Genomic DNA, 27,788 nt, shown 5'->3' with positions numbered 1-27,788 from the left:
GGATGATGGCGAGGTGGCCGCTATGGCAGGGTCTCGGGGGACCGTTGACCCCGGTACTCCTGTTCCTTCTCCTCCTCTCTTTGTTCCCCCTCAGCCAGGAGGAGCTGGGGGGTGGCGGAGACCAGGGCTGGGACCCGGGGGTAGCTCCTGCTATGGGACCAAGGACGCAGATCTGCGGCGGAGCCTTGGCTCTTTGTCCCGAGCCGCCTGGGGCTCAGGAGAATGGGAGGTCTGGCCTGGGAGTTAGGGAGCCTGTCTTCATGGGGCTCCGAGGGGGAAGGCAAAGCGCTTGGGGAGGCCGAGGGGCCCCTGAGCAGCGAGAGACAGGTCAGGGACCAGGGCCCCTGTTGTGCTGGCGCCCAGAGGTCTCCTCTTGTGGACGGAGAGATAGTCATTCGCCAGAGGCTCTGTCCCCAGGGGGGCCTGGTCTAGGGAACAGCTTGCCCTTCCGTTTGGACCTCCTGGCCCAGCCCAGTGGTCCAAAGCCAGTGTCCTTCCAGCGTGACGCTAGGAGAAGCTCCCGCAAAAGAGTGGGAACCTTGCGTTGTTGCAGGGAATTGTGGGCGCTAGGGCGCAGGGGTCAGGGCGAGAGAGCCACAGCATCCCAAGCGGGCAGGGTAGTCCCTCGGCAGGACTCTCTTCCCGGGGCTGTGGAATCTGGGCCCGGACTGGATTCAGCACCGCGTGCGGCGAGGATAGCTCCTACAGCGGGTTCAGCACCCCTCAAGTCTCGGACAGCTCCCGAGCCTGTGCCGCAGCGCATGCGCTCGGGTAGTGTCTTCCGCCGCCGCTTCCTTCCGCAGCGCCCGGGGCCGCGCCCCCCGGGACCGCCCGCGGGTCCTGAAACCTGGCGAATACCTTCAGCGAACAGGTCACGCCCCCGTCGCGCAGCAAACCGCCACCCACAGTTTCCTCAGTACAACTACCAGACCCTGGTGCCCGAGAATGAGGCGGCAGGCACCGTGGTGCTACGTGTGGTGGCGCAGGACCCGGATATCGGTGAGGCTGGGCGCCTAGTCTACTCGCTGGCGGCACTCATGAACAGCCGCTCGCTGGAACTTTTCAGCATTGACCCGCAGAGCGGCCTCATCCGCACAGCTGCCGCTCTGGACCGGGAGAGTATGGAGCGCCACTACCTGCGTGTGACAGCGCAGGATCACGGTTCACCACGCCTATCAGCCACCACCATGGTGGCCGTGACAGTAGCCGACCGCAATGACCATGCGCCGGTGTTTGAGCAGGCTCAGTACCGGGAAACACTTCGTGAGAATGTGGAAGAGGGTTACCCCATCCTGCAGTTGCGTGCCACAGACGGCGATGCGCCCCCCAATGCCAACCTGCGCTACCGCTTTGTGGGGCCGCCAGCTGCACGCACTGCTGCAGCAGCAGCTTTTGAGATTGATTCGCGCTCTGGCCTCATCAGCACCAGCGGCCGCGTAGACCGTGAGCACATGGAAAGCTACGAACTGGTGGTAGAGGCCAGCGACCAGGGCCAGGAGCCTGGGCCACGCTCGTCCACCGTTCGTGTACATATAACAGTGCTTGATGAGAATGACAACGTGCCCCAATTCAGCGAGAAGCGCTATGTGGCTCAGGTACGCGAAGATGTGCGCCCCCATACGGTGGTGCTACGTGTCACAGCCACAGATAGGGATAAGGACGCCAATGGTTTGGTGCACTACAACATCATCAGTGGTAACAGCCGTGGCCACTTTGCTATTGACAGCCTCACGGGTGAGATACAGGTAGTGGCACCTTTGGACTTTGAAGCAGAGAGAGAGTATGCCTTGCGTATTCGGGCGCAAGATGCAGGCCGGCCACCCTTGTCCAACAACACAGGCCTGGTCAGCATTCAGGTGGTAGACATCAATGACCACACTCCTATCTTTGTCAGCACACCCTTCCAGGTCTCTGTCCTGGAAAATGCACCCCTCGGCCATTCAGTCATCCACATTCAGGCAGTGGATGCAGACCATGGGGAGAATGCCAGATTGGAGTATTCCCTAACTGGTGTGGCACCTGATACACCATTTGTAATAAACAGTGCCACTGGCTGGGTTTCTGTGAGTGGTCCCCTGGACCGTGAGTCTGTGGAGCATTACTTTTTTGGTGTGGAGGCTCGAGACCATGGCTCACCCCCGCTGTCTGCCTCAGCCAGTGTCACAGTGACTGTGCTAGATGTTAATGACAATCGGCCTGAGTTCACCATGAAAGAATACCACCTTCGGCTGAATGAGGATGCGGCTGTGGGCACCAGTGTGGTCAGTGTGACTGCTGTAGACCGTGATGCCAACAGTGCCATCAGTTACCAGATCACAGGTGGAAACACCCGGAATCGTTTTGCCATCAGCACCCAAGGGGGTGTGGGTCTAGTGACACTGGCTCTGCCACTGGATTACAAACAGGAACGCTATTTCAAACTGGTACTTACTGCATCTGACCGTGCCCTTCATGACCACTGCTATGTGCATATTAATATCACAGATGCCAATACTCACAGGCCTGTCTTTCAAAGTGCTCACTACTCAGTGAGTATGAATGAGGATCGGCCAGTGGGAAGCACTGTGGTGGTCATCAGTGCCTCTGATGATGATGTGGGTGAGAATGCTCGAATCACCTATCTTCTGGAGGACAACCTGCCCCAGTTCCGTATTGATGCAGATTCAGGGGCCATTACACTACAGGCTCCATTGGACTATGAGGACCAGGTGACCTATACACTGGCCATTACTGCTCGGGACAATGGCATCCCACAGAAAGCAGATACCACTTATGTAGAGGTGATGGTTAATGATGTGAATGACAATGCACCACAGTTTGTGGCCTCCCACTATACAGGGTTGGTCTCTGAGGATGCTCCACCTTTCACAAGTGTCCTGCAGATCTCGGCCACTGACCGGGATGTTCATGCCAATGGCCGGGTCCAGTACACTTTCCAGAATGGGGAAGATGGGGATGGAGATTTTACCATTGAGCCCACTTCTGGCATTGTCCGGACTGTGAGGCGGCTGGACCGGGAAGCAGTACCAGTGTATGAGTTGACTGCCTATGCAGTGGACCGTGGTGTGCCCCCACTGAGGACTCCAGTCAGTATCCAGGTGACAGTGCAAGATGTGAATGACAATGCACCTGTTTTTCCAGCTGAGGAGTTTGAAGTGCGAGTGAAGGAGAACAGTATAGTGGGCTCAGTGGTGGCCCAGATCACTGCAATAGACCCTGATGAAGGGCCCAATGCCCATATAATGTACCAGATTGTAGAGGGGAACATCCCTGAGCTGTTCCAAATGGACATCTTTTCTGGAGAGTTGACAGCACTCATTGACTTGGACTATGAGGCTCGTCAGGAATATGTGATTGTGGTACAAGCCACATCTGCTCCTCTGGTCAGCCGGGCCACCGTTCATGTCCGCCTAGTTGACCAGAATGACAACAGTCCTGTGCTCAACAACTTCCAGATTCTCTTCAACAACTATGTATCAAACCGCTCAGACACCTTCCCCTCAGGCATCATTGGGCGTATCCCAGCTTATGATCCTGATGTCTCTGATCACCTCTTCTACTCCTTTGAGCGTGGCAATGAGCTGCAGCTGCTTGTGGTCAACCAAACCACTGGGGAACTGCGACTCAGCCGAAAGCTAGATAACAACCGCCCACTGGTAGCCTCCATGTTGGTGACTGTCACAGGTGAGGGGCAGGGAACAGGCAAGTGACCCAATGATCCTAGGCTGTCAAGGCCTCAGGAACTCCAAAGTCCCTCAAATCAAATAGTGATTTCCAAGTCTTCTAAGTTCCTGTGCCCCACAGATCTGCCATAGACCTCACAGGGACTCTGCTTAGGTTCTTGGATAGTATCCTAAGAACTCCCCAAATTCTAAGGCATCTAGTATATACCATAAAGATTGTAAACAACTGTCTGCTGCCCTAGGGACAGTTTTGTTATCCCTAAAGGTCATGGAAGGCCTCAGATAATGTTCTGGAGGTCCCAGGCAGAACCAGATTGCCAGTTAGTCCATACCATGCCCATGTTTAGATGAATGATTACTTTAGATCCAGACTGACCCTTACCCCATTTGTGCAGGAAAAAGAGACCAGTAGTTTAATGGTTCGGAATAACAGCTTACTATGGCAGTTTCAAGCAGAGAGTGGGCCCACATTGGCCTGGCTGTGGTCTAAGGCCCTGGTCTTGGGGAAATGTCCAGAGACCCACCCGCCTCTTTCCTGATTTCACTTCTCCAGGCTTTCACAAAACCCTCCTATTAGGAGGGGAGAACAAGTTGAAGAGGTTCTTGAAGTCCTACTTACTGGAAGCTGCAGAGGTTGGAAAATAGGCTTTAGCAGTGCTCATTCCTCAATTTTGGAGCTGGGAGTCCTGGCACTGTCAGAAAAAGCATAGCCTTCATTTACTCATAATTCACAGAACAACCAATCTATTGATCTCCTAACATGTACCAGGGTCTGGGAACAAGGTGAACAAGGCAGATAAGCACCTCACTTTCATCTCTGGGGGTATGCACTGAAACCAGGTCTAAGGTGGTGAGCAGTTTGCTAATTGAAGAATTTTGTGGTGGGTTTATGTTTGTAAGGGGAGGTATGGGAGTGTCAGGGTACTATATTCTCCTGTAGCTTGTTGACACAGGATTCTGGGGAATTGCAATTAGTGTTCCCTTAGCCAGAATCCCTTTCAGTTTGCTGACGAAAGGTATTGGGATCCCTGACTTGGAATTGTCCTTGTTTCTGGAGCATGTGTTTTTGCTGGTTCTGTCATGCTGGAGATGGGTGAGGGAGGAAGTTGGAAATGTGTAGTCAGTGACCTTGCCTTCTCTTTGTGTCATGAGTAGAGTAGGCTGCTGATGTTAACAGGAATAAGGGAGTGAGCACTTAGGGGCTTGCTCCCCCACCCAGTAGTAGGGATTGAACCCAGGGTGCTCTACCACTGAGCTACATCCCCGGTTTTATTTTTATTTATTTATTTATTTGTTTTGGTACCAAAGATTGAACTCAGGGGCACTTGACTATTAAGCCACATCCCCAGCCCTATTTTGTAATTTATTTAGAGACAAGGTCTCACTGGGTTGCTTAGCGCCTTGCTTTTTGCTGAGGCTGGCTTTGAACTCTGATCCTGTCTCAACCTCCAGAGCTGCTGGGATTACAGGTGTGCAACACCCTTCCCAGGTTTATTTTTATTTTGAGATAGGGTCTGGCTAAGTTGCCCAGGCTGTTCTTGAACTTGGGATCCTCCTGTCTCAGCCTTCCTAGTCCCTGGCATTACAGAGGTGCACCACCACACCCAGCATTAGGGACCTTCTTGAGTGTGGTTGGAGTGACTTGCTAACCATGGGCTTGCTGACCCAGCCACCTTCTGTTTTGGGGCTGGGGAAGAAGCAGCAAATTGCTGATGCTATGATGCTGGGGGAGTTAGTGGTCACTAGTCTCAGACTCAACTTGTGTCCTGGTGGGTTCAGCCTGTTGACTCAGAGGTACTGGGGACTAGAGTCACTAGCCATAGCCCTCTTGTGTCCCAGGGAAAGGCAGCTGCTAATCCCAGGCTGACCACTGTCCATACCCCTTTCTGCAGATGGCCTACACAGTGTGACAGCGCAGTGTGTGCTGCGGGTGGTCATCATCACGGAGGAACTGCTAGCTAACAGCCTGACTGTACGTCTGGAGAACATGTGGCAGGAGCGCTTTCTGTCACCGCTCCTGGGCCACTTCCTGGAAGGCGTGGCTGCAGTGCTCGCCACACCCACAGAGGACGTCTTCATCTTCAACATACAGAATGACACAGATGTCGGGGGCACGGTGCTTAATGTGAGCTTCTCTGCTCTAGCACCTCGTGGGGCGGGGGCGGGCGCTGCTGGGCCCTGGTTTAGCTCTGAGGAACTTCAGGAGCAGCTGTACGTTCGTCGTGCTGCACTTGCTGCCCGCTCTCTGCTCGATGTCCTGCCCTTTGACGATAACGTGTGCCTGCGTGAGCCCTGTGAGAACTATATGAAATGTGTGTCGGTGCTCCGCTTTGACTCATCCGCACCCTTCCTGGCTTCCACCTCTACGCTCTTCCGACCCATCCAGCCTATCGCCGGCCTGCGCTGCCGCTGCCCGCCTGGCTTCACTGGTGACTTCTGCGAGACTGAGCTGGACCTCTGCTACTCGAACCCATGCCGGAATGGCGGCGCCTGCGCGCAGCGAGAAGGCGGCTACACCTGCGTTTGCCGTCCGCGCTTTACCGGTGAGTCCCGCACAGGGCTGAAAGTTGGACCGCGCTGGGTGAACACTTGCAAAATTAGGGGCGGGACTATAGTACAAGTGCAGACTGGACATCACTTTTGAGGCAACGGGGTTAGTATGAGCTCAGTTACATTTGAAATCATAGAGCCCAGCCTAAAGAAAGCCTAAGAACACAAGGAATAAAAGCCTCAGATTGGAAAAGCTGTGAAGGAGGCGTGGCCAAGGGCCAGGCGATAAGGGGGTGTGACCAGACCTGGGCGGGATGAATGGGGCTAGGCTAGACTGAAAGAGGGCGAGCTCTCTGGCAGCTCGACCAATCAGAGATCTTGGAACCCGCCTGGAGGCTCGGCTTTGGCTGGTCGTGCTCCAGCGTGGGCAGGGTATGGCCATGATGGCTTCTGAAAGTGTCTTGCTCCGCAGGAGAAGACTGCGAGCTGGACACCGAGGCCGGACGCTGCGTGCCCGGCATATGCCGCAACGGGGGCACCTGTACTGATGCGCCCACTGGCGGCTTCCGCTGCCAGTGTCCTGCGGGCGGCGCCTTTGAGGGCCCTCGCTGTGAGGTGGCTGCACGCTCGTTCCCGCCCAGTTCGTTCGTCATGTTCCGTGGCCTGCGGCAGCGCTTTCACCTCACGCTGTCCCTCTCGTAGGTGCCCGCCCCGTGTCTCTGTACGCCTCCATTCCGTCCTTACCTCCATGACCTTAAGATTCTTGATTGCCCCATCCTGAAGTCCCCACAGGACACCGCCCCCTCCCCTGAAGTTAGCTAGGGTGTCTCAGAGCATCAGTACCCTGGCCATCAGTATACTGTCGTGTCTTGTCTTCTCTTGCTCCAGCTTGGGCGGGTGACCTGCGAGCCTTCTCTTAAGGATGGTAGGTGTGAGGTCACTTTGGTTCCTAAAGTCCCTACTCCACTCCACCCAGGTTTGCGACGGTGCAGCCCAGCGGGTTACTCTTCTATAATGGGCGCCTGAATGAGAAGCATGACTTTCTGGCCCTGGAGCTCGTGGCTGGCCAAGTGCGGCTCACATATTCCACTGGTGGGTGCTCCCTGGGAGATGTACATGACAGTGTGTGCATGGGATGGCTGGAAAATGTAGTTCACAAGTCCCCTCAGGTTTGCTTCATTATAGCACTGTTCAACACACTTCAGTGCCAAACAGACAACAGTGAGGACCCAGCTCCATGTCCATTCCCTGTGGGAAGGTCCATCTCTCCAAGAAGTGTATGTTTCTCCCAATTCTTCAAGGCCACTCTGTTCTAACCAGTGTGGTCACCAGGAGATATACTGATCTGATGCATCCAGGATGACTGTGGGAATGGGCTATATGAGCTGGGTGAGGGTAGAGCAACTCATCAGCTCCAGAGGACACTCCACCTGCATATCCCCCACAGGTGAATCCAATACAGTGGTCAGCCCCACAATTCCAGGGGGCCTGAGTGATGGGCAGTGGCATACAGTGCATCTAAAATACTACAACAAGGTAGGCACCACCCCTGGCATGGTGTGTGTGTGTGTGTGTGTGTGTGTGTGTGTGTGTGTGCGTGCACTCGTGCATGTGCATGGGGATTCTGAGTTCTGCTTCTCAGGGGTTACCCCTGGGCATACTTGACTGGTGTGCCTGGATTTTTAGCCCCGGACAGATGCCCTAGGGGGTGCTCAGGGCCCCTCCAAGGACAAGGTTGCTGTGTTGAGTGTGGATGACTGCAATGTGGCTGTAGCTCTGCAGTTTGGTGCTGAAATTGGCAACTACTCATGTGCTGCTGCTGGTGTGCAAACAAGCTCCAAGAAGTGAGGCCCCCATCCCATGGTCCCCATATCCTCTGACTATAAAAGCCTACCCCAACCCTTCACATACCCCATTCCTCACCACAGCCTGCCAAACTTCCCAACCTTTCTCCAAACCACCAGATTTCCCTTTAAAGACCTTAGAAGCCTCCTCCCAATCCTGTATTCTATCCCTGACTCCCTGCTCCCATGCACAAGTTCCCAGGTACCCAGTCCTCCAAAGCCTCTACTCTCCCATCCAAGTCTCTAATACCATACATCACCTACAGCTCCTTGATCTCTACCTAGCCTTCCAGGACTCTCAGCCTACTGATATCAACTCCCAAACCCACTTCTCCATCACTTGCCCCAGTCACCTGGATGCCTCACTCCTTCATCATGACCCTTGCTTGACTCCATCTCACCCATCTTTCCCCACACCATCATGATCTCTCCTTTGTGCCCCCATAATTGGAGTAAGCCCCCAGTTCCCTCCCCAGACGGCCTTTTCCTCCCTGCTTTTTACCCTTTCCTCTGAGTCCTACCCCCTACTTCCTGTGGCCCTCAGGAGCAATCCTACTTTGGCCCCAGTTCCACCAATGACCCAGGCCCCTGACTCCCAGGTCCCTGGACCTGACGGGCCCTCTGCTCCTGGGGGGTGTCCCCAACCTCCCCGAGAACTTCCCCGTGTCCCACAAGGACTTCATTGGCTGTATGCGAGACCTGCATATTGATGGCCGCCGAGTGGACATGGCGGCCTTCGTTGCAAACAATGGCACCATGGCAGGTAGGCACAAAGCTCCCATTAGCTTCACTTGTGGCCCTGTCCCAATCATAAGAGGGTTCTGTAGGGCTGCATGGGGTGGCTCCATATCTGACCTCAACCCAGTCTCCTTTGATGGCAAGGCTGCTAGAGCCCAGCGTTTAGGGCCTTACTCCTACCCACCCCTCCCCCACCAGTGAACACAAAGCTGAGATCATGCTGTTTTTTGGCCTCTCTGCACCTAATTATTCTTTCTAGCACTCATGCCCTCACCCCATCTTTTTATATCTTCTATATGCCTTCCTCTTCCAGGCTGCCAGGCCAAGCTGCACTTTTGTGACTCAAGCCCTTGCAAGAATAGTGGCTTCTGCTCAGAGCGCTGGGGTGGCTTCAGTTGTGACTGCCCTGTGGGCTTTGGTGGCAAAGACTGTCGGCTCAGTGAGTAGGCTGCATAGGGCAGGAGGGGTCTGCAGGGTAAGGTCTGTTTCTAGAATAGGGGCTGTGACCCTGCTTCTCTTATCTCCTCAGCCATGGCCCATCCCTACCATTTCCATGGCAACAGCACACTGAGCTGGGACTTTGGAAGTGACATGGCTGTGACTGTGCCATGGTACCTGGGGCTAGCATTTCGGACATGGGCGATGCACGGGGTCCTGATGCAAGTACAGATTGGGCCACACAGCACGCTTCTCTGCCAGGTGTGTTTTTCCTTCTGATCCCTTCATATACCCTCAACCATCAATCTCTGATACTGCCAGTAACATTTCTATGGATTCAGGCTGATCATATAGCATACTTCTCTGCCAGGTTTCCTAACTGCACTAGACTCTGCTCTGGACCCTTGACTTTTCCCTACCACAATATTCTTTGCAGGTGCAGGGCATAAGCATAGCTTTTTCTTGTGCTAACTGCATCAATCCATGACCCCCTGGTCCTTTCATTTGCTCCCTGTCCATTACTGATCCATGTCAGCAACATGGTGTCCCCTGTGTGGCAGATATAGCCTTGACTTTACTCTTCTGACCTCTGATATTCTCATCTCATCTCATCTCCCAGTCATAACTCAGTTTGGGATTCTAACCTTGGGGCTATTTATCTCTATCCACAGCTAGATCGAGGGTTGCTATCTGTGACGGTAACCAGGGGTTCAGGCCGTGCTGCCTACCTCCTGCTAGACCAAGTGACTGTCAATGATGGCCGATGGCATGATGTGCGGCTGGAGTTACAGGAGGAGCCAGGTGGCCGGCGGGGCCACCACGTCTTCATGGTCTCACTGGACTTCAGCCTCTTCCGGGTCTGACCTCTAACCCCAGTGTAGTCTGTTTTCAGTTTTCCAATCAGATTTACCTTATTTGACCCCACCTCTAATCCAGGTCCTCTCTACTCCATCACTGCACCAAATCTAATGTTCTTCCCCCACTCTCCCTGCTCATAGCCTTGCTCTAAGCCCATCCCATCAGCTAGGTTGGTCCACTGTCAAGGCCCTCTTCATGTCAGGAAGGATACCCAGATATCTGGCCTAGTCTTGGGGGTACCTCTGTAGCCAATACTTTGCCTGATTCCTAAAAGACCCTTCTGGTCTTTACCCCAATCCTTACTACTTCAGGTCAAAATCATGGAAGTTCAAGGTCTGCTCTGAGTTCAGGAGGGAGGGGCCTGTCCAAGCCCAGCTCTTGACTGCAACCATTCTATTATGCATCCTCCATGCCTCAGAAAGTTCTTTGTACTTGGAAGTAGCTCATTTCCACATTATTCCCCTATACAGAGAATATGGTCATGCAGAGTTAGAAAAAGACTAATACTGACTCTGGGGTATGGCAGGAGTCCACTAGTCACCCACTTCCCTCAGTGCTGACCGTCTCCCTTCTTTAGGACACCATGGCAGTGGGGAGTGAGCTGCAGGGCCTGAAGGTAAAGCAACTCCACGTGGGAGGCCTGCCCCACAGCAGTAAGGAGGATGTTCCTCAGGGTCTGGTCGGCTGTATCCAGGTGGGGGTCAGCATGAGAACATGATATGGGGGCATTAGGGTTAGTGGTCAGCTGTCAGGGGCTCCTATAATGGTCAGATATCAGGAGCTGAAAAATAGCATTCAAGTAGGAGTTGATATTGGGGGATAAATGACCCAGAGCATTCAGAGATTAGTCAAGCCTTTCTGAAGTGTGGAAAGTAAGAGTCTAGATTAGATTATCAAGAATCATTAGTGATCTATATCAGAAATAGCACAATTTGGGGTCCAATGGGGGGGCTAAGCTGGGATTTGGGGGGGCTGGGATTCGGGGGGACCTGAGGGAGACTGTATCTCAGGGGTCATCAGACTGGGTGGCTGGCTCTACAGGACTTGATGCTGAGGTGCCTTGACATGAGTCTTATCCCTTGCTGGCTGTGTCCATAGGGGGTATGGCTTGGCTCTACACCCTTGGGGTCCCCAGCCCTGCTACCCCCCACCCACCGAGTGAATGTGGAGCCTGGCTGTGTCGTGACCAACGCCTGTGCATCTGGGCCCTGCCCACCCCACGCTGACTGCCGAGATCTCTGGCAGACTTTTTCCTGTACCTGCCAGCCAGGTGGGCCTTGAGAGGGTCATCTGGGAAGAAGCCAGGGGCTTATGGGAAAGACTGGGAGGCTGCAGGGCCTGGAGGAGGTAGGAATTGAGAGGGAGAAGTGCCTACTTCCTTCCATGCTCTGTGACTAGTGTCCTGAGCTTCCTGACCCAATTTGCAGGTTACTATGGCCCAGGCTGTGTGGATGCCTGCCTCTTGAACCCTTGTCAGAACCAGGGTTCATGCCGGCACCTCCCAGGAGCCCCCTATGGCTATATCTGTGACTGTACAAGTGGCTATTTTGGTCACCACTGTGAACACAGGTGAGATTCTGGGTGCTGGATGATGGAAAGAGCTGGTGGGGATAGGGAGGGTCACTGAAGTATTATGGAAGCATTTCTCACCTCATCTTATCCCCAGGATGGACCAGCAATGCCCACGGGGCTGGTGGGGGAGCCCAACATGTGGTCCCTGCAACTGTGATGTTCACAAGGGCTTTGACCCCAGCTGCAACAAGACAAATGGGCAGTGTCATTGCAAGGTTTGCCTGGCCCCTGACCCTGACCTTTTAAACCTCTAAGTATGATCTGTGATTCTTGTCCAGTTGGCTGACCTCAGTCACCTGACTTGGGCCCTAACCTCTTACCTGAATTCTGTGACCTAGTTATCAATTCTCCTCCTCATCCCATAACATCTTCCTTGTCTTCATTTGAGACCAATGTTCCTATTGTCTTTACTATTTGCCCTTAATTCTGCTTGCTCCTCAAGCCTTGACCTAAGACTCTTATGTTAAGCCCTGACTTCTGACTTCAGGCCCCTGACTCATCCTCAAACAGGAGTTCCACTATCGACCACGGGGCAGTGACTCATGCTTCCCTTGTGACTGCTACCCTGTTGGTTCCACTTCGAGATCATGTGCACCCCACAGTGGACAGTGCCCCTGCCGCCCAGGAGCCCTTGGCCGCCAGTGCAACAGCTGTGACAGTCCTTTTGCTGAGGTGACAGCCAGCGGCTGCCGGGGTGAGCAAGCTCCACCCAGCTCCACCTGTAGAGGGTTGGTTCCAGCAAGTTGCCACTAAAGGATCAGTGGCATGCTTGGCTTCTGGGTAGAGGGGCTCTGGGAAGCTTCTGAGGGAGACCAGACCAGTTTTACCCAGGAAGCCTCACATTTACCCCAAATACTTTGCTGACCTGTCACAGAATGTGACATGCCAGCTCTTAAGAAGTCTACAGGGGAGTGGGGGGTCTGCAGTGGTGTGTAGTACAGGGGTAGTAGGTGTGGCTGTCACTTGCCTTAGACCCTGACTACCTGGCTCAGAGCTTCCTCTTTCCCTAGTGCTCTATGATGCCTGCCCCAAGTCCCTGAGATCGGGTGTGTGGTGGCCCCAAACCAAGTTTGGTGTCTTGGCCACAGTGCCCTGTCCCCGGGGGGCCCTAGGTAAGTATGAGAAATAGGGATATTGCTGATGGCAGGGGTGGGCCTATTCTCTGACTGTCAGAGCTACTTTTCCTGAGTGGGGTGACCTTGTACCTGTAAAAAGGTGGGATGGGTTGGTAGTCCTGTGGGTCCCTCATTACCTCCTAAGGGCTCTGGGTCCTTTCCTACACCTTCATTAAGCCTCCATCTGTTTCTCTTGGCTTCTGGGCAGGATTACGGGGTGCAGGTAAGGGGTACGTGTTTGCTCAGGTACACTGCTTCCTCCCACTGCCTGAGCTTTTGCAGATTCTTCCTGCTGCTTGAAGTCCCTGCAGACCCCTCCCTGCTGCCTGAGGTCCCTAAAATCTATTTCTAACTGCCTAAAGTTCCTGGAAGCCTCTTTCTGCTGTTTGAAGATGCCTGAGGTCCTCAGAAACCCTTCCCTGTCACCTCAGAATCTTACAGATCCCTCCCCACTTCCTAAGACCCTTGCCAACCCTTCCCTAATTCCTAAGGAATTGTACTGGCCTTTCCTCACTTCCTGAGGTCCCTGTAGGCCTATCCATACTGACTGAGGTCACAAAATACCCCTTCCCTCTGACTGAGGACCCAGTAGCTCCTCCCTGCCACCTGAGAGTCCCTCAGAACCTCTCTGCTGCTTGAGGTCTCTGCAGTGGCTGGACAGAGATTGTCTGTGTATGCATGCTTATGTGTATGTGTGTGTCTTACTGTGCCTGTGCACGTGTCTATGACTCTCTTTTGGGAAAATGGGGTACTATATTTAAGTTAGGGTCCCTTTTGTTGGTGGCTATAATCTTGCTTAAGATCCAGGATATGTCTTAGTCAACTACATCCCAACCCCACAGATAAGGGAGAGTAATGACAACAGTTAAAACTTGTATGAGAACCCCAACCCCATCTCACTTGTGTCACATTATAATCCTGGAAGACCTTGTTTGAATCAGTGTGTTTGAGTGTGTGTGAGAGATCATCAAGTATTTGCACACTTGTCCTGGTCCACATGTCTGTGTTTGTGCAGCTAAGCAATAGTGTATGAGTTTGAACGTTGGCCAGTGTGTGTCTGTCCTGCCTGGCCTGTGTGAGAATAATTGTGCGTGAGTGTGTGTGTGTGTGTGTGTGTGTGTGTGTGTGTGTGTGTCTGCAGCACCATCCTTGTGCTCTCCTTTATGTGCTTGGTGATAAGAATGTTCCACAGACCCCTCAGGAATTGACCAACAAGCAGCTGGGCTTGGGCTGCTACATCCAGGCATCTAGTCATAGATGCCTGTTACTCTGGCCTCTGTCTCAGGGATCCCCCTGGGATAGAAGAGGGTCACCCTGTCAGTAAAGGTATCCAGGCCCTAGGCCTGACCAAGTATTGCCTGCCCCCAGGTGCTGCTGTGAGGCTATGTGATGAGGATCGGGGTTGGCTGGAGCCTGACCTCTTCAACTGTACCTCCCCTGCCTTTCGAGAGCTCAGTCTGCTGGTGAGATTGCCTAGACCTTCCCTGGCCCTGGGCCTGGATTCAACTTCCCCAGGCCTGTGGTGGGCACCAAATATCATGTCCTAATTGTTGACCTAAAAGGATTTTCCTGGTTATCCTTTAATCTGTCCCAGTCTTTCTCCCTGTAAGACTTGAGAAAAGCCTACAGGATGACAGAACAACCATTCCCATCCTTGTCCTGGCAGCTGGATGGCCTAGAGCTGAACAAGACAGCACTGGATACTGTGGAGGCCAAGAAGCTGGCTCAACGGCTACGGGAGGTGACTGGCCACATTGACCGCTACTTTAGCCAAGATGTCCGAGTCACTGCCCGCCTGTTGGCCTACCTACTGGCCTTTGAGAGCCATCAGCAGGGCTTTGGGCTGACAGCCACACAAGATGCCCATTTCAATGAGGTAGGGCTATGCCCTATATTCACAGATCCCTGGTCCTATTTCTTAGCTCCATGTGCCCTGACTCCCTAGTCCTACAACCCTGGATTCCCAGTTAAGGTCCTTCCTGATCTTTGAAAAAGTGAAGGACCTGGGCATTCTCTCTTCCCTTATCTTCTCCAGTTCTGCCCCCTGGCCTCTTGGGGTCCCTCTGAGCACCTGGCCAGATCCCTCATGCCTGCCCTCTCCCTTGGCATATCCTCACCACCTGGCTGAGTTCAATTTTATTTCCATTCTCTCAGAATCTGCTGTGGACCGGCTCTGCACTGCTTGCTCCAGAGACAGGGAACTTGTGGGCAGCGCTGGGGCAGCGGGCCCCTGAGGACTCCCCAGGCAGTGCAGGGCTGATGCAGCATCTGGAGGAATATGCAGCCACACTCGCAAGGAATATGGAACTCACATACCTGAATCCTGTGGGACTGGTGACACCCAATATCAGTGCGTGGTGGGTGGGGCAGGACTGGGGCTGCAAAAGGCAGGGGCCTAGAGTTCTGAGGGGCTACGGATGATAATGCAAATAGTGGCAGGAGGCTGTGACAGGCTTTGTATGGACAGTCTCTACACTAGTGGCAAGGAAAATGTGACTTGTGGTACTTGGGTAGGTGGGAATGAGACTCTTGGTATGGGGAGGAGGTACTTGATGGGTGTCACTCTTATTTCTCCTGACAGTGCTCAGCATTGACCGCCTGGAACATCCTAGTTCAACTCGGGGGGCCCGTCGCTACCCCCGCTACCACAGCAACCTTTTTCGGGGCCAAGATGCCTGGGATCCTCATACTCATGTGCTGCTGCCTTCCCAGACTCCACGGTCTTTCCCATCTGAAGGTGAGAACCTTTGGGTGATCTCTGACCAAGTCCTGTTTTCCTATTCTCTCAAGACAGACACCATGTTGCCCTCTTGTTCATTCTCCCCTTATCAGACCTTTCCTGCTTCAGATCTACTAAGTGTGACCTTCCAGGTTAACCCTCTACCCTACACCTTGCTACACTCTCACTTGCCAGATCCTCTCCTTCACCACAGATGATACTTCCCAGGCCTGGAATATTTCATTCATGGGTGCCTGCTCTCTGTACTCCCCGGTTCTGGATCTGCAAGAAAGAGATACTTGTGCTTGATGCTGGGTTGGGTTCAATGTTGGATTTGTGGGTCTTATAGGTTAGAGGTCACTTGACAATGGTTCTTCCCTCTCTCCTGTCAGTTCTTCCCACAAGTAGCAACATGGAAAACTCTACTGCCTCAAGTGTGGTCCCTTCATCAGCCCCTCCAGAGCCTGAGCCCGAATCTGGGATCTCCATTGTCATCCTCCTCGTGTACCGCACCTTGGGGGGGCTACTCCCTGCCCAGTTCCAAGCTGAGCGCCGGGGTGCCAGGTACCATGAGTAGAACTATTCTCAGGCCCCTCACTCTTGAGTTTTCTGTGAGCTTCTACCTAGCCTAGTACCTCCTTATTTGGTGGACAGATGCACAGGTTCACAGATATACAGAGATGTCCTTGTGCATGGCTCCAAGACCTATCCAATTTAGGTACCGTGTGAATTTTCTCTGGATTTGTGCAGAATAGAAGAGGTGAAGGCTGATGGACATGGAGCACAAATGGGTCAATCATACAAGAGGAATATGTGAAACAGGTGCAGATAGGCCAACTAACTGAGACATAATGACTGAGGAATTGATGGTCTGATCGAGATGGGAGGGGGAAAGGTTGGGTCAAACAGTTGTAGACCATCAAAAGCTGCTCAGATCCCAATCTGGGCAGTGAATCTAAAGCCCCATGGCAGGCTGGCAGGGGCTAGAGGCATTCTTAGAAGCAGCATCTACTCTAGGGGCATCCTAAACCCTGGGTCAGCCATGACAGATGGTATGAAGATAGGATGAGATAGCTGTTTAGAGCTTGAAAAGATCAGAAGTCAATAATGACCAAGCCCAAATGGGGTATCTCCTCAGGCTTCCCCAGAACCCTGTTATGAACTCCCCGGTGGTCAGCGTGGCTGTGTTCCATGGACGCAACTTCCTAAAGGGTGTTTTGGAGTCCCCCATTAGCCTTGAGTTCCGCCTCCTGCAGACAGCGAATCGGAGCAAGGCGATCTGCGTGCAATGGGACCCACCTGGCCCGTGAGGATCCCTGTTCTGGAAACCCTTGGTTCCCCTTTTAGCCTCTGAGAGGCCAACTGATAGTCCCAGCCTTCCCCTGAGCTCCCTACCCATGCTGCCTTGCAACTAGGTCCATGAGGAATGCTGCTCCCCAACTTCAGGAACCCTCAGCCCCTACACCAACTCTTACAAATTCTAGTAGTGGGCACTCCCTGTTGGGAAAGGTAGGTCTAACTGTCTTGTGGCTGCAGGGTTGACCAGCATGGCACGTGGACAGCACGGGACTGTGAGCTGGTGCACAGGAATGGGTCCCACGCACGGTGTCTCTGCAGCCGGACGGGCACCTTTGGTGTTCTCATGGATGCCTCCCCCCGTGAGGTGGGGCTGTGTTCTGGGTTCTGAGGAAATGGGAAGTTGAAAGGGCAGGGAGGTCCTGCCCAACACCCAGTAACCATCCCTGTCTCCACAGCGGCTAGAAGGTGACTTGGAGCTTCTGGCTGTGTTCACCCATGTGGTTGTGGCAGTGTCTGTGGCTGCACTGGTATTGACTGCAGCTGTCCTGCTGAGCCTACGCAGTCTCAAGTCCAACGTGCGTGGGATCCATGCCAATGTAGCAGCTGCCCTGGGGGTGGCAGAGCTTCTCTTCCTGCTGGGGATTCACAGGACCCATAACCAGGTGCAGGGTCAGGGCCAGGGAACCTGTGTCCTGATGACTCCACCTGACCTGGGAAGGCCTGGGGCCAAAGTTTAGAAGCTGAGATCAGGGATGCTCAGGTTGGGGTCAGAGTTTGGGACAATATGCTGGGGTAAGATGCTATGGTTTAAGAGTCAGAGATGGGAAGCAGATGCCTGCAGTAGGGTCAGAGGTAGGGCAAGGCAGGAGATGTGCTGATGTCTCCTTCTCTACCTTCAGCTGGTGTGCACTGCGGTTGCCATCCTCCTACACTACTTCTTCCTCAGCACCTTTGCATGGCTCCTGGTAGAGGGCCTGCACCTCTACCGCATGCAGGTTGAGCCCCGCAATGTGGACCGCGGTGCAATGCGCTTCTACCACACCCTGGGCTGGGGTGTCCCTGCTGTGCTGCTGGGTGAGGCCCTGCCCACTTGTCTATTCAGGGATGTGACCCCAAAATCTTCACTTATCACATGTTCCAACCCTGACCATATCCCTAGTCCTAATCATGACCCCTAACCCCAGCCCCCCAATGCCATCTACTCAAGGAAGAACCTGTTCATCCTTACTCCCAGCTTTTCCCCATACACAAGGGGTTTTCAGTCATTCTCTAGTTCTAGAAGACACCTTTTTGGTCCTTCCCCTTCTCTTTCCAAGGCCTTGCTGTTGGCCTGGATCCTGAGGGCTACGGGAACCCTGACTTCTGCTGGATCTCTATCCATGAACCCCTCATCTGGAGTTTTGCTGGCCCTGTTATCCTTGTCATTGTGGTGAGTGCCCAGCAGTTGGTGCCACCATGTGCTTCCCTCCCAGGACAAAGGGAGAGGGCTTGCAGAAAATGCGGAGTCTGCAGAGGTGGCAGTCCATAGGCTTCCTGGGTTTTCTTTACCTCTGTTGTCTGGTCACAGAGTGACCATTCCCCACTTAGCTGGCATGGAGATGGAGGGCCTGAGGTCAGAGACTTGGCCACTCTCTCTGATTCTTTCTGCATCTCTCTCTGTCTCCGTCTCTCAGTATCTCTCTGGTTCCCTATGTCTAACTTTTCCTGTGATTCTAAGCTCCACTGTCTTTGTTCCTGATCTATCTTTGTGTGTGTGCATGTATATGAATTTCTCATTGGTTCTGCCCCTATGTGTAGTCTTGGTCTCTCTATGTCCCTGTCTCACACTATCTCTTCTCTTTCTCTTTGCCCTACCCGGACCCCACATGTTCACCATGGGTCCAGATGAATGGGACCATGTTTCTCCTTGCTGCCCGCACATCCTGCTCCACAGGACAGAGGGAAACCAAGAAGACCTCTGTGCTGTGAGTTGACTGGGGAAAAAGTGGGGTTCACAGATGGAAGACCCATTATGGATAAGATATGGAGCCCCCAGAACATCCTTGGTATAGGTTGGGCTCTAAATTCTGGATAAAGTAATGCCTTCCCTAGCTTGTGGTCCCTCTCTGGTCCCACATGTGCTTCCATTCTACCATCTCCTTGTTCCCTGGCTCTTCACAGTTTCTGTCACCCAAAGCCTGGGTGACTCACTTTTTCCCCTGCCCCATGTGTTACCTGAACTCTTCCATTTTCCCCATGTCCTTTCATGGCTCCCTGAGTACTTTCCTGGTTCTTTGTGTGACTTCCCATTTCCTCTAGTGTTTTTCTGAGACTTCCATTTTCCTGTAAAGTTCCTTTTCTTCTAGTGTGACCCCTTTGTGTCCTCCTGTGTCCTCTCATGTCCTCACAGCAGGACCCTTCGCAGCTCTTTTCTGCTTCTCCTGCTGGTCAGTGCCTCCTGGCTCTTTGGCCTCCTGGCAGTCAACCACAGCATCCTGGCCTTCCACTACCTCCATGCTGGACTCTGTGGCCTCCAGGTACCTTTCACACCCTTCCTCTATCCCAGAACCAGAGGGGGCTTCAGCAGGCTGGGCCCAGCCCAGGCAAGGCATTGCCCCCAGTCCTGGAGTTCACTCTGAGTGGGTAACAATTATTGCCAGGCTGGGTGCTTACTCCAGACCAGACACTGGCCCTAACTGCTAGCTCCAGGCCTGGAGCTGACTCTCAACTAGAAATTGTCAGGCTGTGTGCTGGTTAGACCTTCACTAACACTGTGTTCCTGGCCCCTTGCTGACTGACTCCAGTTACTCCTGTTGCTCAGATCCTGCTGACTTTTCTAAGCCCTCCTTGGACTTTTCACTGGCTCATGCTAACCTGCAATAACTGACTCCCCTCTTGCTGAGCCACAGGGACATCTGGTGGCCCTCCTCTGATCTTATCTGACTTTTTTGATCTCTTAGGAGGCACCTACCCACCTAACCCTGGTTCTTCCAACCCACTCCTAACCCACTCCTTTCTTAGTGACTTTTGCTGACCCCACCCTGATCCTTGCTCACCTCCAGGGCCTGGCAGTGCTGCTGCTCTTTTGTGTCCTGAATGCAGATGCTCGGGCTGCCTGGACACCAGCCTGTCTGAGTAGGAAGGCAGCATCAGAGGAGACAAGGCCAGCACCTGGGACGGTGAGGGGCTTCCAAGGCTGGGGAGTCAGGATGGGGACCCTGGAGGTCCTTCAGGGCTGGCTCACACCCCTGTCCTGCCCACCATCCTTAGGGGCCTGGGGCCTACAATAACACGGCCCTCTTTGAAGAGAGTGGCCTCATCCGCATCACTCTTGGTGCTTCCACCGTCTCCTCAGTGAGCAGTGCCCGCTCTGGCCGGACCCAGGACCAGGACAGCCAGCGGGGCCGCGGCTACCTCAGGTGAGTGGCCACATGAGGTTTAGACCAGTCCCCCTTCACCAGGGGGTTGGCAATACCAGATCCTAAGGTGGGTGACCTTACCTATCTCAGCCACCTGGGGGCCTGTTGCTGCCGCTGCCCCAGATGTTTCCTGCTACACGCCCAGGGACACCTTCAACCATTCTACTCTCAGCTGGCCATGTCCTTGAAGATATTGCAGCTCCCAAAGCACCTCATCACATCTGTCCTTGATTGGGGGGGTCTCCTGTATTTCTAGGGACAATGTTCTGGTTCGACATGGCTCAGCTGCTGACCACACTAACCACAGCCTCCAGGCTCATGCTGGCCCCACTGACCTGGACGTGGCCATGTTCCATCGAGATGCTGGTGGAGTTGGAGCCCTGGATCAGGAAGGAAGGAGGGAGGGAGAGGGTCTCTTCCTGATCCTCCTACTGTCCCAAACTGAGAGCAGTGGCTGACTGGGATGGGATGAGCTCCCCCCAGGTCACTGTCTTAGGAGGCACCCACCCACCTAACCCTGGTTCTTCCAACCTACTCCTAACCCAGCTCATACCTGATAGTTATAGCCCCTCTGTTCCTATCCCTTTCCCAAGTTCTGCCTGGGGCCCTCCTCCCCAACTTCCTTGCTGCATCCACCTCTAGACCCTTATCTCCAGGCCTTTTCCTTATCCCCAAGTCCTTTGCTTCCCAAAGCTACTGCTACACATTCCTCCTTCTGGTCTTCCCAACTCTAGGTGCAGACTCTGACTCTGACAGTGACCTGTCTTTGGAGGAGGAAAGGAGTCTGTCTATCCCATCTTCAGAAAGCGAGGACAATGGTCGGACACGAGGGCGTTTCCAGCGTCCACTCCGACGGGCAGCCCAGAGTGAGAGGCTCCTCACCCACCCTAAAGGTGATGGGAACACTCTGATTCCATGAATGACTGAGGGATACCCCATGTTCCACTTAGATGCAATTCAGGGACCCTGTCATCTCCTCAGGATGCCTGAATCTGATACATTAGGACCCTCTGGGGTCTTCATGGGAACCCCATGCACCATCCCCATCCAGTTTTCCAGCAGTATCTGGATGACACAGGAACAGCCTAAGCAATAGAGTGATGAAGATCAGGGATGTTATAGAATGACATGTCCCTCCAGACTCTGTCCCTGTGGGTTGGGACCCAACCTGGTCTTCCTGGTCTCCCTTCTGTTCCTACCTCTACTCAATGAGAACAGCCAGGATTTTCAAAAGTCATTAGAGTCAGGAATCACTGAATGTCATTGAGTCTGGGTCACAGAAGTCCTCAGTCACTGGGATCAAACTAGAGGCTTCTGTAACCTGCCCTGGCTCCACAGACGTGGATGGCAATGACCTCCTGTCCTACTGGCCAGCCCTGGGGGAATGCGAGGCAGCCCCCTGTGCTCTGCAGACATGGGGCTCTGAAAGGCGCCTGGGGCTAGACACCAGCAAAGATACAGCCAACAACAACCATCCAGATCTGGCCCTGACCAGCGGGGACGAAACATCCCTGGGCCAAGCCCAGCGCCAGAGGAAAGGTATGGTCTAGGACCTTTGGCCTGCATTATATGAACCCTAGAGGCTACTCTTGCCCTCATGCAATTTCAGCTTCCTAGTCTCAAACTGAGCTCCTCTTATTCTGATCTGGGAGGTTTCTGTTTCTCTCCTCTGCTTCATGGTCCCCATGCACCTATATTAACCCAGGCAATTCCTTCCTCCCATGCCCTGGCCTACATCCAGAGGCCAGTGCTGCCCCAACCCAAGGGATTCCTCTCCCTTCCCCAATCCCACATCTGCTTTGTGGAGATCCTAGAGGAAGCTGTCTCCCAGATCCCAGAGCCTGTCTGATCTGGAAGATTTCTGTCTCCTTACTTTGCTTTACAGGAACCCCCAGAGGTTGTTCCTATACAACACAAAATATTTCTGTCTTCAATCTTGCATTACAGGGACCCTGGGGACTGCTTCTACCCCAGCCCTGGGGACTTCCTCTTTGACCTAGTCCTATATTTCCAGAACCTGGTGGCTGCTGCTCTTTTGACGTCAGTAGGAAAGTTTGGCTGCCTTCATCTGAGCCAGAGTATTAATACTTCTCCACTCTGGCCCTTTCTTTCTTTCAAGAGAGAGAGAGAATTTTTTTAATATTTATTTTTTAGTTTTCAGCGGACACAACATCTTTGTTTGTTGTGGTGCTGAGGATCGAACCCGGGCCCCACTGCTTGAGCCACATCTCCAGCCCACTCTGGCCCTTTCTTGCTGCCTCTTTGAGACACCCAGGATTGCCTCTGCTCCTCCCCAGGGGATTGATTTCTAGTCTCAACTCTGACAGGGATCCCAGCAGCTACCCCATCCCTAAACTCAGGGAATACCTACCTGGCCCACTCCACCCCCACACCCCGCCCCCCATTTTGTTTCTCCTATAGGCATCCTGAAGAACCCATTGCAGTACCCACTGGTACCACAGACCCGAGGTGCTCCTGAGCTGTCCTGGTGCCGTGCAGCCACCTTGGGTCACCGTGCTGTGCCAGCTGCCTCTTATGGTCGCATCTATGCTGGTGGGGGTACAGGCAGCCTTTCACAGCCAGCCAGTCGCTACTCTTCTCGAGAACAACTGGATCTGCTCCTACGGCGGCAGCTGAGCCGTGAGAGACTAGAGGAAGCCCCTGTCCCTGTTCTGCATCCCCTGAGCCGGCCAGGTTCCCAGGAACACCTGGATGCTGCATTAGGCCGCTTAGAGCCCAGAGCTCGGGGCAGCACCCTGCCACGGAGGCAGCCACCCCGAGACTACCCTGGAGCCACAGCTGGTCGCTTTGGGTCACGGGATGCACTGGACTTAGGAGCACCCCGAGAATGGCTGAGCACACTGCCCCCACCCCGTCTCACCCGGGACCTTGACCCACAGCACCCTACTCTGCCCCTGTCTCCCCAGCGGCAATTCTCAAAGGACCCCCTCTTGCCATCTCGGCCCCTGGACTCTCTGTCCAGGAGCTCGAACTCTCGGGAGCAGCTGGACCAAGTGCCTAGTAGGCACTCCTCACGAGAGGCCCTTGGACCACCCCCTCAGCTGCTCAGAGTTAGGGAGGAGCCAACCAGTGGCCCGAGCCATGGCCCCTCCACAGAGCAGCTAGACATTCTCTCCTCCATCCTCGCCTCTTTCAACTCTTCAGCTCTTTCCTCTGTGCAGTCCTCAAGCACGCCCTCTGGCCCTCACACCACTGCCACCCCTTCTGCCACAGCCTCTGTACTTGGGCCTTCCACACCTCGCTCTGCCACGTCCCACAGCATCTCAGAGTTGTCGCCAGACTCAGAGTAAGCATGGCCTAGCCAACTACTCATACCCTTATTAGCTTAGCCTCCTCCCCTAGGTTCCACTACAGAATGGGGTCTGGGTTGACAGACAGGTGTGGGCTACCCCAGGCTCAGCACAGCCAGGAGGTCAGAGGCTGCGTACAGAGGTCTGGCATTGAAAGGGAATGTGACTAGCAGGGACTCACCAGTTGTATGATTGGGACCAGCTTTCCTTCCCTGCACCTCCCAGACTAAGGAAGAGATAGTTGCCCTCCAAAGGACTGGATCTAGTAGAGGGGGCAAGGCAGGAGTCAAAGCCTAGAAGTAGAAGATAACCCCATATTTTCAAAGAGCAGGGAGGAGTGAAGGAGTGTTTTCTTGGGAAGGTTTGTCTAAGGGGTCATATCCTGGGATACCAGATATGTCAGGATGAAGAGCTAACTTTGAGGATAAACTATATTCAGTCAATTTTAAGTTCCTCCTGCCTGTGGGCACTATGGGGTGAGGCTCAGAGGCTTGAGCTGGGATCTGGTACATCTCAGGAGCCTGCAGGGCATCTGTGGGGTAGAGGATGGCAGACATGCCCAGAAGTAGCTGGATATACAAGAGCCTGAGAAGGAATGGTGGGGTGAGGAGAAACCAGGAGTTGCTGGTTTTGTAAGCCAATGGGAGAGTTGCATTTCAGGGAGTATAGCTAGGTCAAGCTCTGGAGGAGTGGGGAGTCTGTAGGCTGAGGGATGGATCTGAGGGGAAGGGGTCTTTGGGGATGGGACAGGGGACCAACAGAACTGTGCAGGACCCAGCGTTTGGGGGAAGACAAAGGAAGAAGGGAGAGGCAGGGGGGTTGGAGGGCCCAGGGTTCTAGAGGGATACTAAAGGGTGAGGATGAAAGGGAGCAGACTTACCACCTGGGCCCCGCTACAGTGTGGCCTTGGGCTTTGGCTGAGTAAGAGGAGGGCTGGGAAATTGAGTAGGGGCTTAGGCTCTAGAATCATACAGGTGTGAGTTTGAGTTCTCTTATCTTACTAGCTGTGTGACCTTGTGCAGGGTACAAGCCTCTGTGAGCCTCAGTTTCCTCATCTGTAGAAAGGTCCATAGTATCGAACTCTTTGAGATGTGAAGATTTGTGAGATATTACATGCCAAGTGCTTAACATAATGTCTGTACATGGCAGGTGCTTGCTAAGTGTTAAGAGAAAAGACCGAGGTAGTCAGGAAGCCTTGCTGATGAGTTAAGGTGTTCAGAATGGGTGGGGGACTCAGAACTCCAAAGTGAACATGAAGGGCTGAACACTGAGAGGCTACGGTAATGGGGGAGGTGGAGCAGGCCAGATATGGTAGGGAAGCTAGGAGGCACCTGACTTAGGGTCCTCTCAGCAGTTAACTTTGATGTCCATGTTCAACTCTACAGGGTTCCCAGAAGTGAGGGTCACTCCTGAAGGATGATGTGCATTTGAGGAACAACTGAGGGCAACAGGAGAAAATCCAGGAGTAGGGGGGCTGATCCTAAGGCAGCATCCTGTGCGCCTCCCCCCAGCTCCCTCAATGGCAGTGTGGAGGTTCCATGCACATCAGTGAGCATGGGTGTGACAAGTGCAAGGCAGGTGGGGACTGAAGGGAAGACTTTTATACATTTTATACCTTTGTAACCAGAGAGATATGCTTATGTTATTTTTCAGCTTTTCTGTCTCCCCCCAGGGGTCTGAGACTGGACTGGTAAAGGGAAGGGAACAGAGGAAGAGAGATGCAGAGTTTGGCCCCATTTGGGTCCATAGTAAACCATATGTTCTTTTCTCATATCTTACTGGGGTAGACTTGTCCAACATGTGGACAGATGCCCTCCTGACCCCACCCCACCCCACCCCCCTGTTTGATCTGAGGATTGTCAGGGCCCAAAGTGCAGAACTGATCTTATTTTCTCTTAAAATGCCCCACCGACCAAACTTCTGGGGTTGGGGGTTGGTCTTGGAAACAGGGGTCCTCTGATTCTCTCATGGGGGCTTGCTCATGCCACCCCTCCCCGTGGATGTGTGTGTTTATTACATGGAGTCCCTGCCACTTACTGCCTTATGACCTAGGACTGATGCTGTGGGCACTGGTGGAGCAGCAGATGTCATGTTTACAGAGCAAGGCTTCTCTTTCTCCCTTGGGGAGGGGCCCAGGCTTCTACTCAGACATTCCAGTATTGGGTGGGTAGAGGGGTTACTGACCTGCCCCTGCCCCTGCCTGAGCAAAAGTTGTCTGTGGTGCCATTTGATTCCCCCACACTGCCCTCTGAGGGGTGGGTGGGAGAGTGAACAAAGGGAGCAGATATGAGGGAATTCAAGACCCAGAATGTAGGTGCCACTGCCTCCCATGTTTACAGGATCCTCCCTGGCCCTAGGCACCGGGCTGCTGAAGTGACTCAGTTCCACCCTTCCTTTATTCCCTTTTAAAGGGAAAAATGACTGTTAGGACCTGTTCACAAAACTCTTACTTTTGTTACTTTGTCTGATGTTCAGAACTAGAGACTTTAAAATTTTGTTACTTTGTTTACAGGTGAGGTTTTTAAAAACTTTTTTCGTTTACAACTTAAAATTTTGAACTTTAACACTTTGTTTACAGTTGAGAATTTTTTCCCCCTTTGTTTACAAGTGAAAGGTAGGAAAAGTGGGAGAGGGGCTTAAGAGGACCCACCTGTGAAGATCCTGGGCCTGGTCATCTTGTGGGGTTTTCTAATTCCTAGCTCTCCCAGGCCAAAGGTCCATCCTGAGCCCCCAGTTTGACAGCAGACCCAGAAGGTCTGAGAGTAGGCATCCTTTTACCACTATTAACAGTGGTTGTATAGGGTTGGGTCTGTGCAGACACCTCCCCATACCCAACTCCCATGCATGCTCTTGGAGGCAGTTTCCAAGGAGATTAAAAATTCTACTTCACTGACTGGTTTCAAATCCCACCAGCCAGGACCCCAGCTCTTACCCAAAATGACCCCAGCCCTCAAAGGGCTGAGTGGCATGCTGTGGGTGAGAGGGTATCCTTGCTATGTCCTAGGTTCTGTAGATACCCCTCTCTGGGGTCTCCCCACTCCAGCCCAGCGGCCCTCTTTCCTGTCTGTGTAAATTGTTCCGTGAAGCCGAGCTCTGTTTTGGGAATAAACTTCTATATAAAACAGTTGTTGCCTCTTTCTGTTGGAGGTGGTGGTGGTAGAATGGTGGCTGTGAATGATTCAGTTCAGACTGAGTTTGAATATCTAGGGGTATTTTGGGGTTTTTTGCTCACTTTACAGGAGATTTGGACCAGGTTCCCATCTCTTTCTCTTTGAAATCTGGCCTTTTACCTGTGATTGGGGCTAGAGATGGACCACAAGTGCTGGGAGTGGGGTGCCAAGGAAATCTCTTCCCTGGTCAAGCATGAGGACCTACTTAGTGTTCAGGGCCTGCAGCCCTGGCTAAGTACTTTTTTTTTTTTTTTTTTTTGGTATTGGGAATTGAACCCAATGGTGCTTAACCACTGAGCCACATCCCCAGCCCTTTAAAAACATATTTTACTAGAGACAGGGTCTCCCTGAATTGCTAAGTGCCCTGCTAAATTGCTAAGACTGGCTCCCCCCACCTTTTTTTGGTACGGGGGATTGAACTCAGGGGCACTCAACCACTGAGCCACCTCCCCAGCCCTATTTTGTATTTTATTTAGAGACAGGATCTCACTGAGTTGCTTAGTACCTTGCCATTGTTGAGACTAGCTTTGAACTCATTATTTTCCTGCGTCAACCTCCCAAGCCACTGGGATTACAAGCGTATGCCACCATGCCTATAGCTGGTTACTGTTTTGCTCTGGGTGTTGCAGTCCTTGTCCCCAATCCAGTCCAACAATGAGGACACGGTTTTGAGAAAAAGCCAAAAGAAGGTTTATTGCTTTGCTAGCAAAGGAGAAACACAGGGGACTCCCTTCCCAGAGTCTGTGATTCTACCTACCAACAGGAACAGGGGTCTTTTATAGAGGTGATTCAAAGGCTACATTCTCTACTGAAGTTGTAATTTACTTGTTAATTTAGGAGCTAGTCATTTCTGAGATCTTCTGATACCATCCCCAAAGTCCAGATTACTTTGTTTCTATGGTGGGTGATTACTCAAGAACAGATAAATCTGCCTAGGATGGGGAAGAAAGGTAATCCTGTTTCCTCTGAGATTAGGGACAGGGAAAGATTAGGCAAGAGAAGGGAAAGAGGGAGAGAAAAAAATGTCCATTTTAAAGAATTCTGCAATGGCAGAGCAGCAAGGGCTATATCCAAAGCATAAAGTGAACCACTGTTACATGAGAAGTTGTCAGCTTCTAGGAGCTGCCCTTGCAGCTGCCCATTGACAGCACTA

At 53.0% G+C, this 27,788-nt stretch overlaps 1 protein-coding gene across 2 annotated transcripts; it reads left to right on the top strand.

Moving 5' to 3' along the window:
- The first annotated feature begins 2 nt into the window (after nt 1-2).
- Nucleotides 3-24,878, top strand: Celsr3 (cadherin EGF LAG seven-pass G-type receptor 3). 2 transcript variants are annotated; one of them, XM_026383802.2, is made up of 35 exons: nt 3-3,684; nt 5,576-6,226; nt 6,646-6,871; nt 7,150-7,265; nt 7,621-7,709; nt 7,860-8,017; nt 8,617-8,780; nt 9,069-9,194; nt 9,285-9,454; nt 9,865-10,050; nt 10,629-10,745; nt 11,150-11,321; nt 11,479-11,620; nt 11,718-11,838; nt 12,134-12,317; nt 12,634-12,735; nt 14,107-14,201; nt 14,405-14,614; nt 14,893-15,088; nt 15,320-15,475; nt 15,850-16,021; nt 16,596-16,763; nt 16,994-17,120; nt 17,212-17,418; nt 17,656-17,830; nt 18,073-18,185; nt 18,641-18,720; nt 19,149-19,272; nt 19,798-19,914; nt 20,006-20,154; nt 20,411-20,520; nt 20,889-21,047; nt 21,493-21,693; nt 22,576-23,461; nt 24,851-24,878. In XM_026383802.2, the coding sequence occupies exons 1-35, from the start codon at nt 3-5 to the stop codon at nt 24,876-24,878; spliced, it is 9,879 nt and encodes a 3,292-aa protein (XP_026239587.2). The 2 variants fall into 2 exon arrangements, with proteins under 2 accessions (XP_026239587.2, XP_077651363.1); XM_077795237.1 differs by having other exon boundaries at nt 6-3,684; nt 6,652-6,871.
- Nucleotides 24,879-27,788: the final 2,910 nt, after the last annotated feature.

This window comes from Urocitellus parryii, chromosome 2, assembly GCF_045843805.1.
Source record: "Urocitellus parryii isolate mUroPar1 chromosome 2, mUroPar1.hap1, whole genome shotgun sequence".
NCBI classification, from domain to species: domain Eukaryota; kingdom Metazoa; phylum Chordata; class Mammalia; order Rodentia; family Sciuridae; genus Urocitellus; species Urocitellus parryii.
The sequence above is the reverse complement of the archived record's forward strand: the minus strand, read 5'-3'. Positions and strand labels throughout refer to the sequence as shown.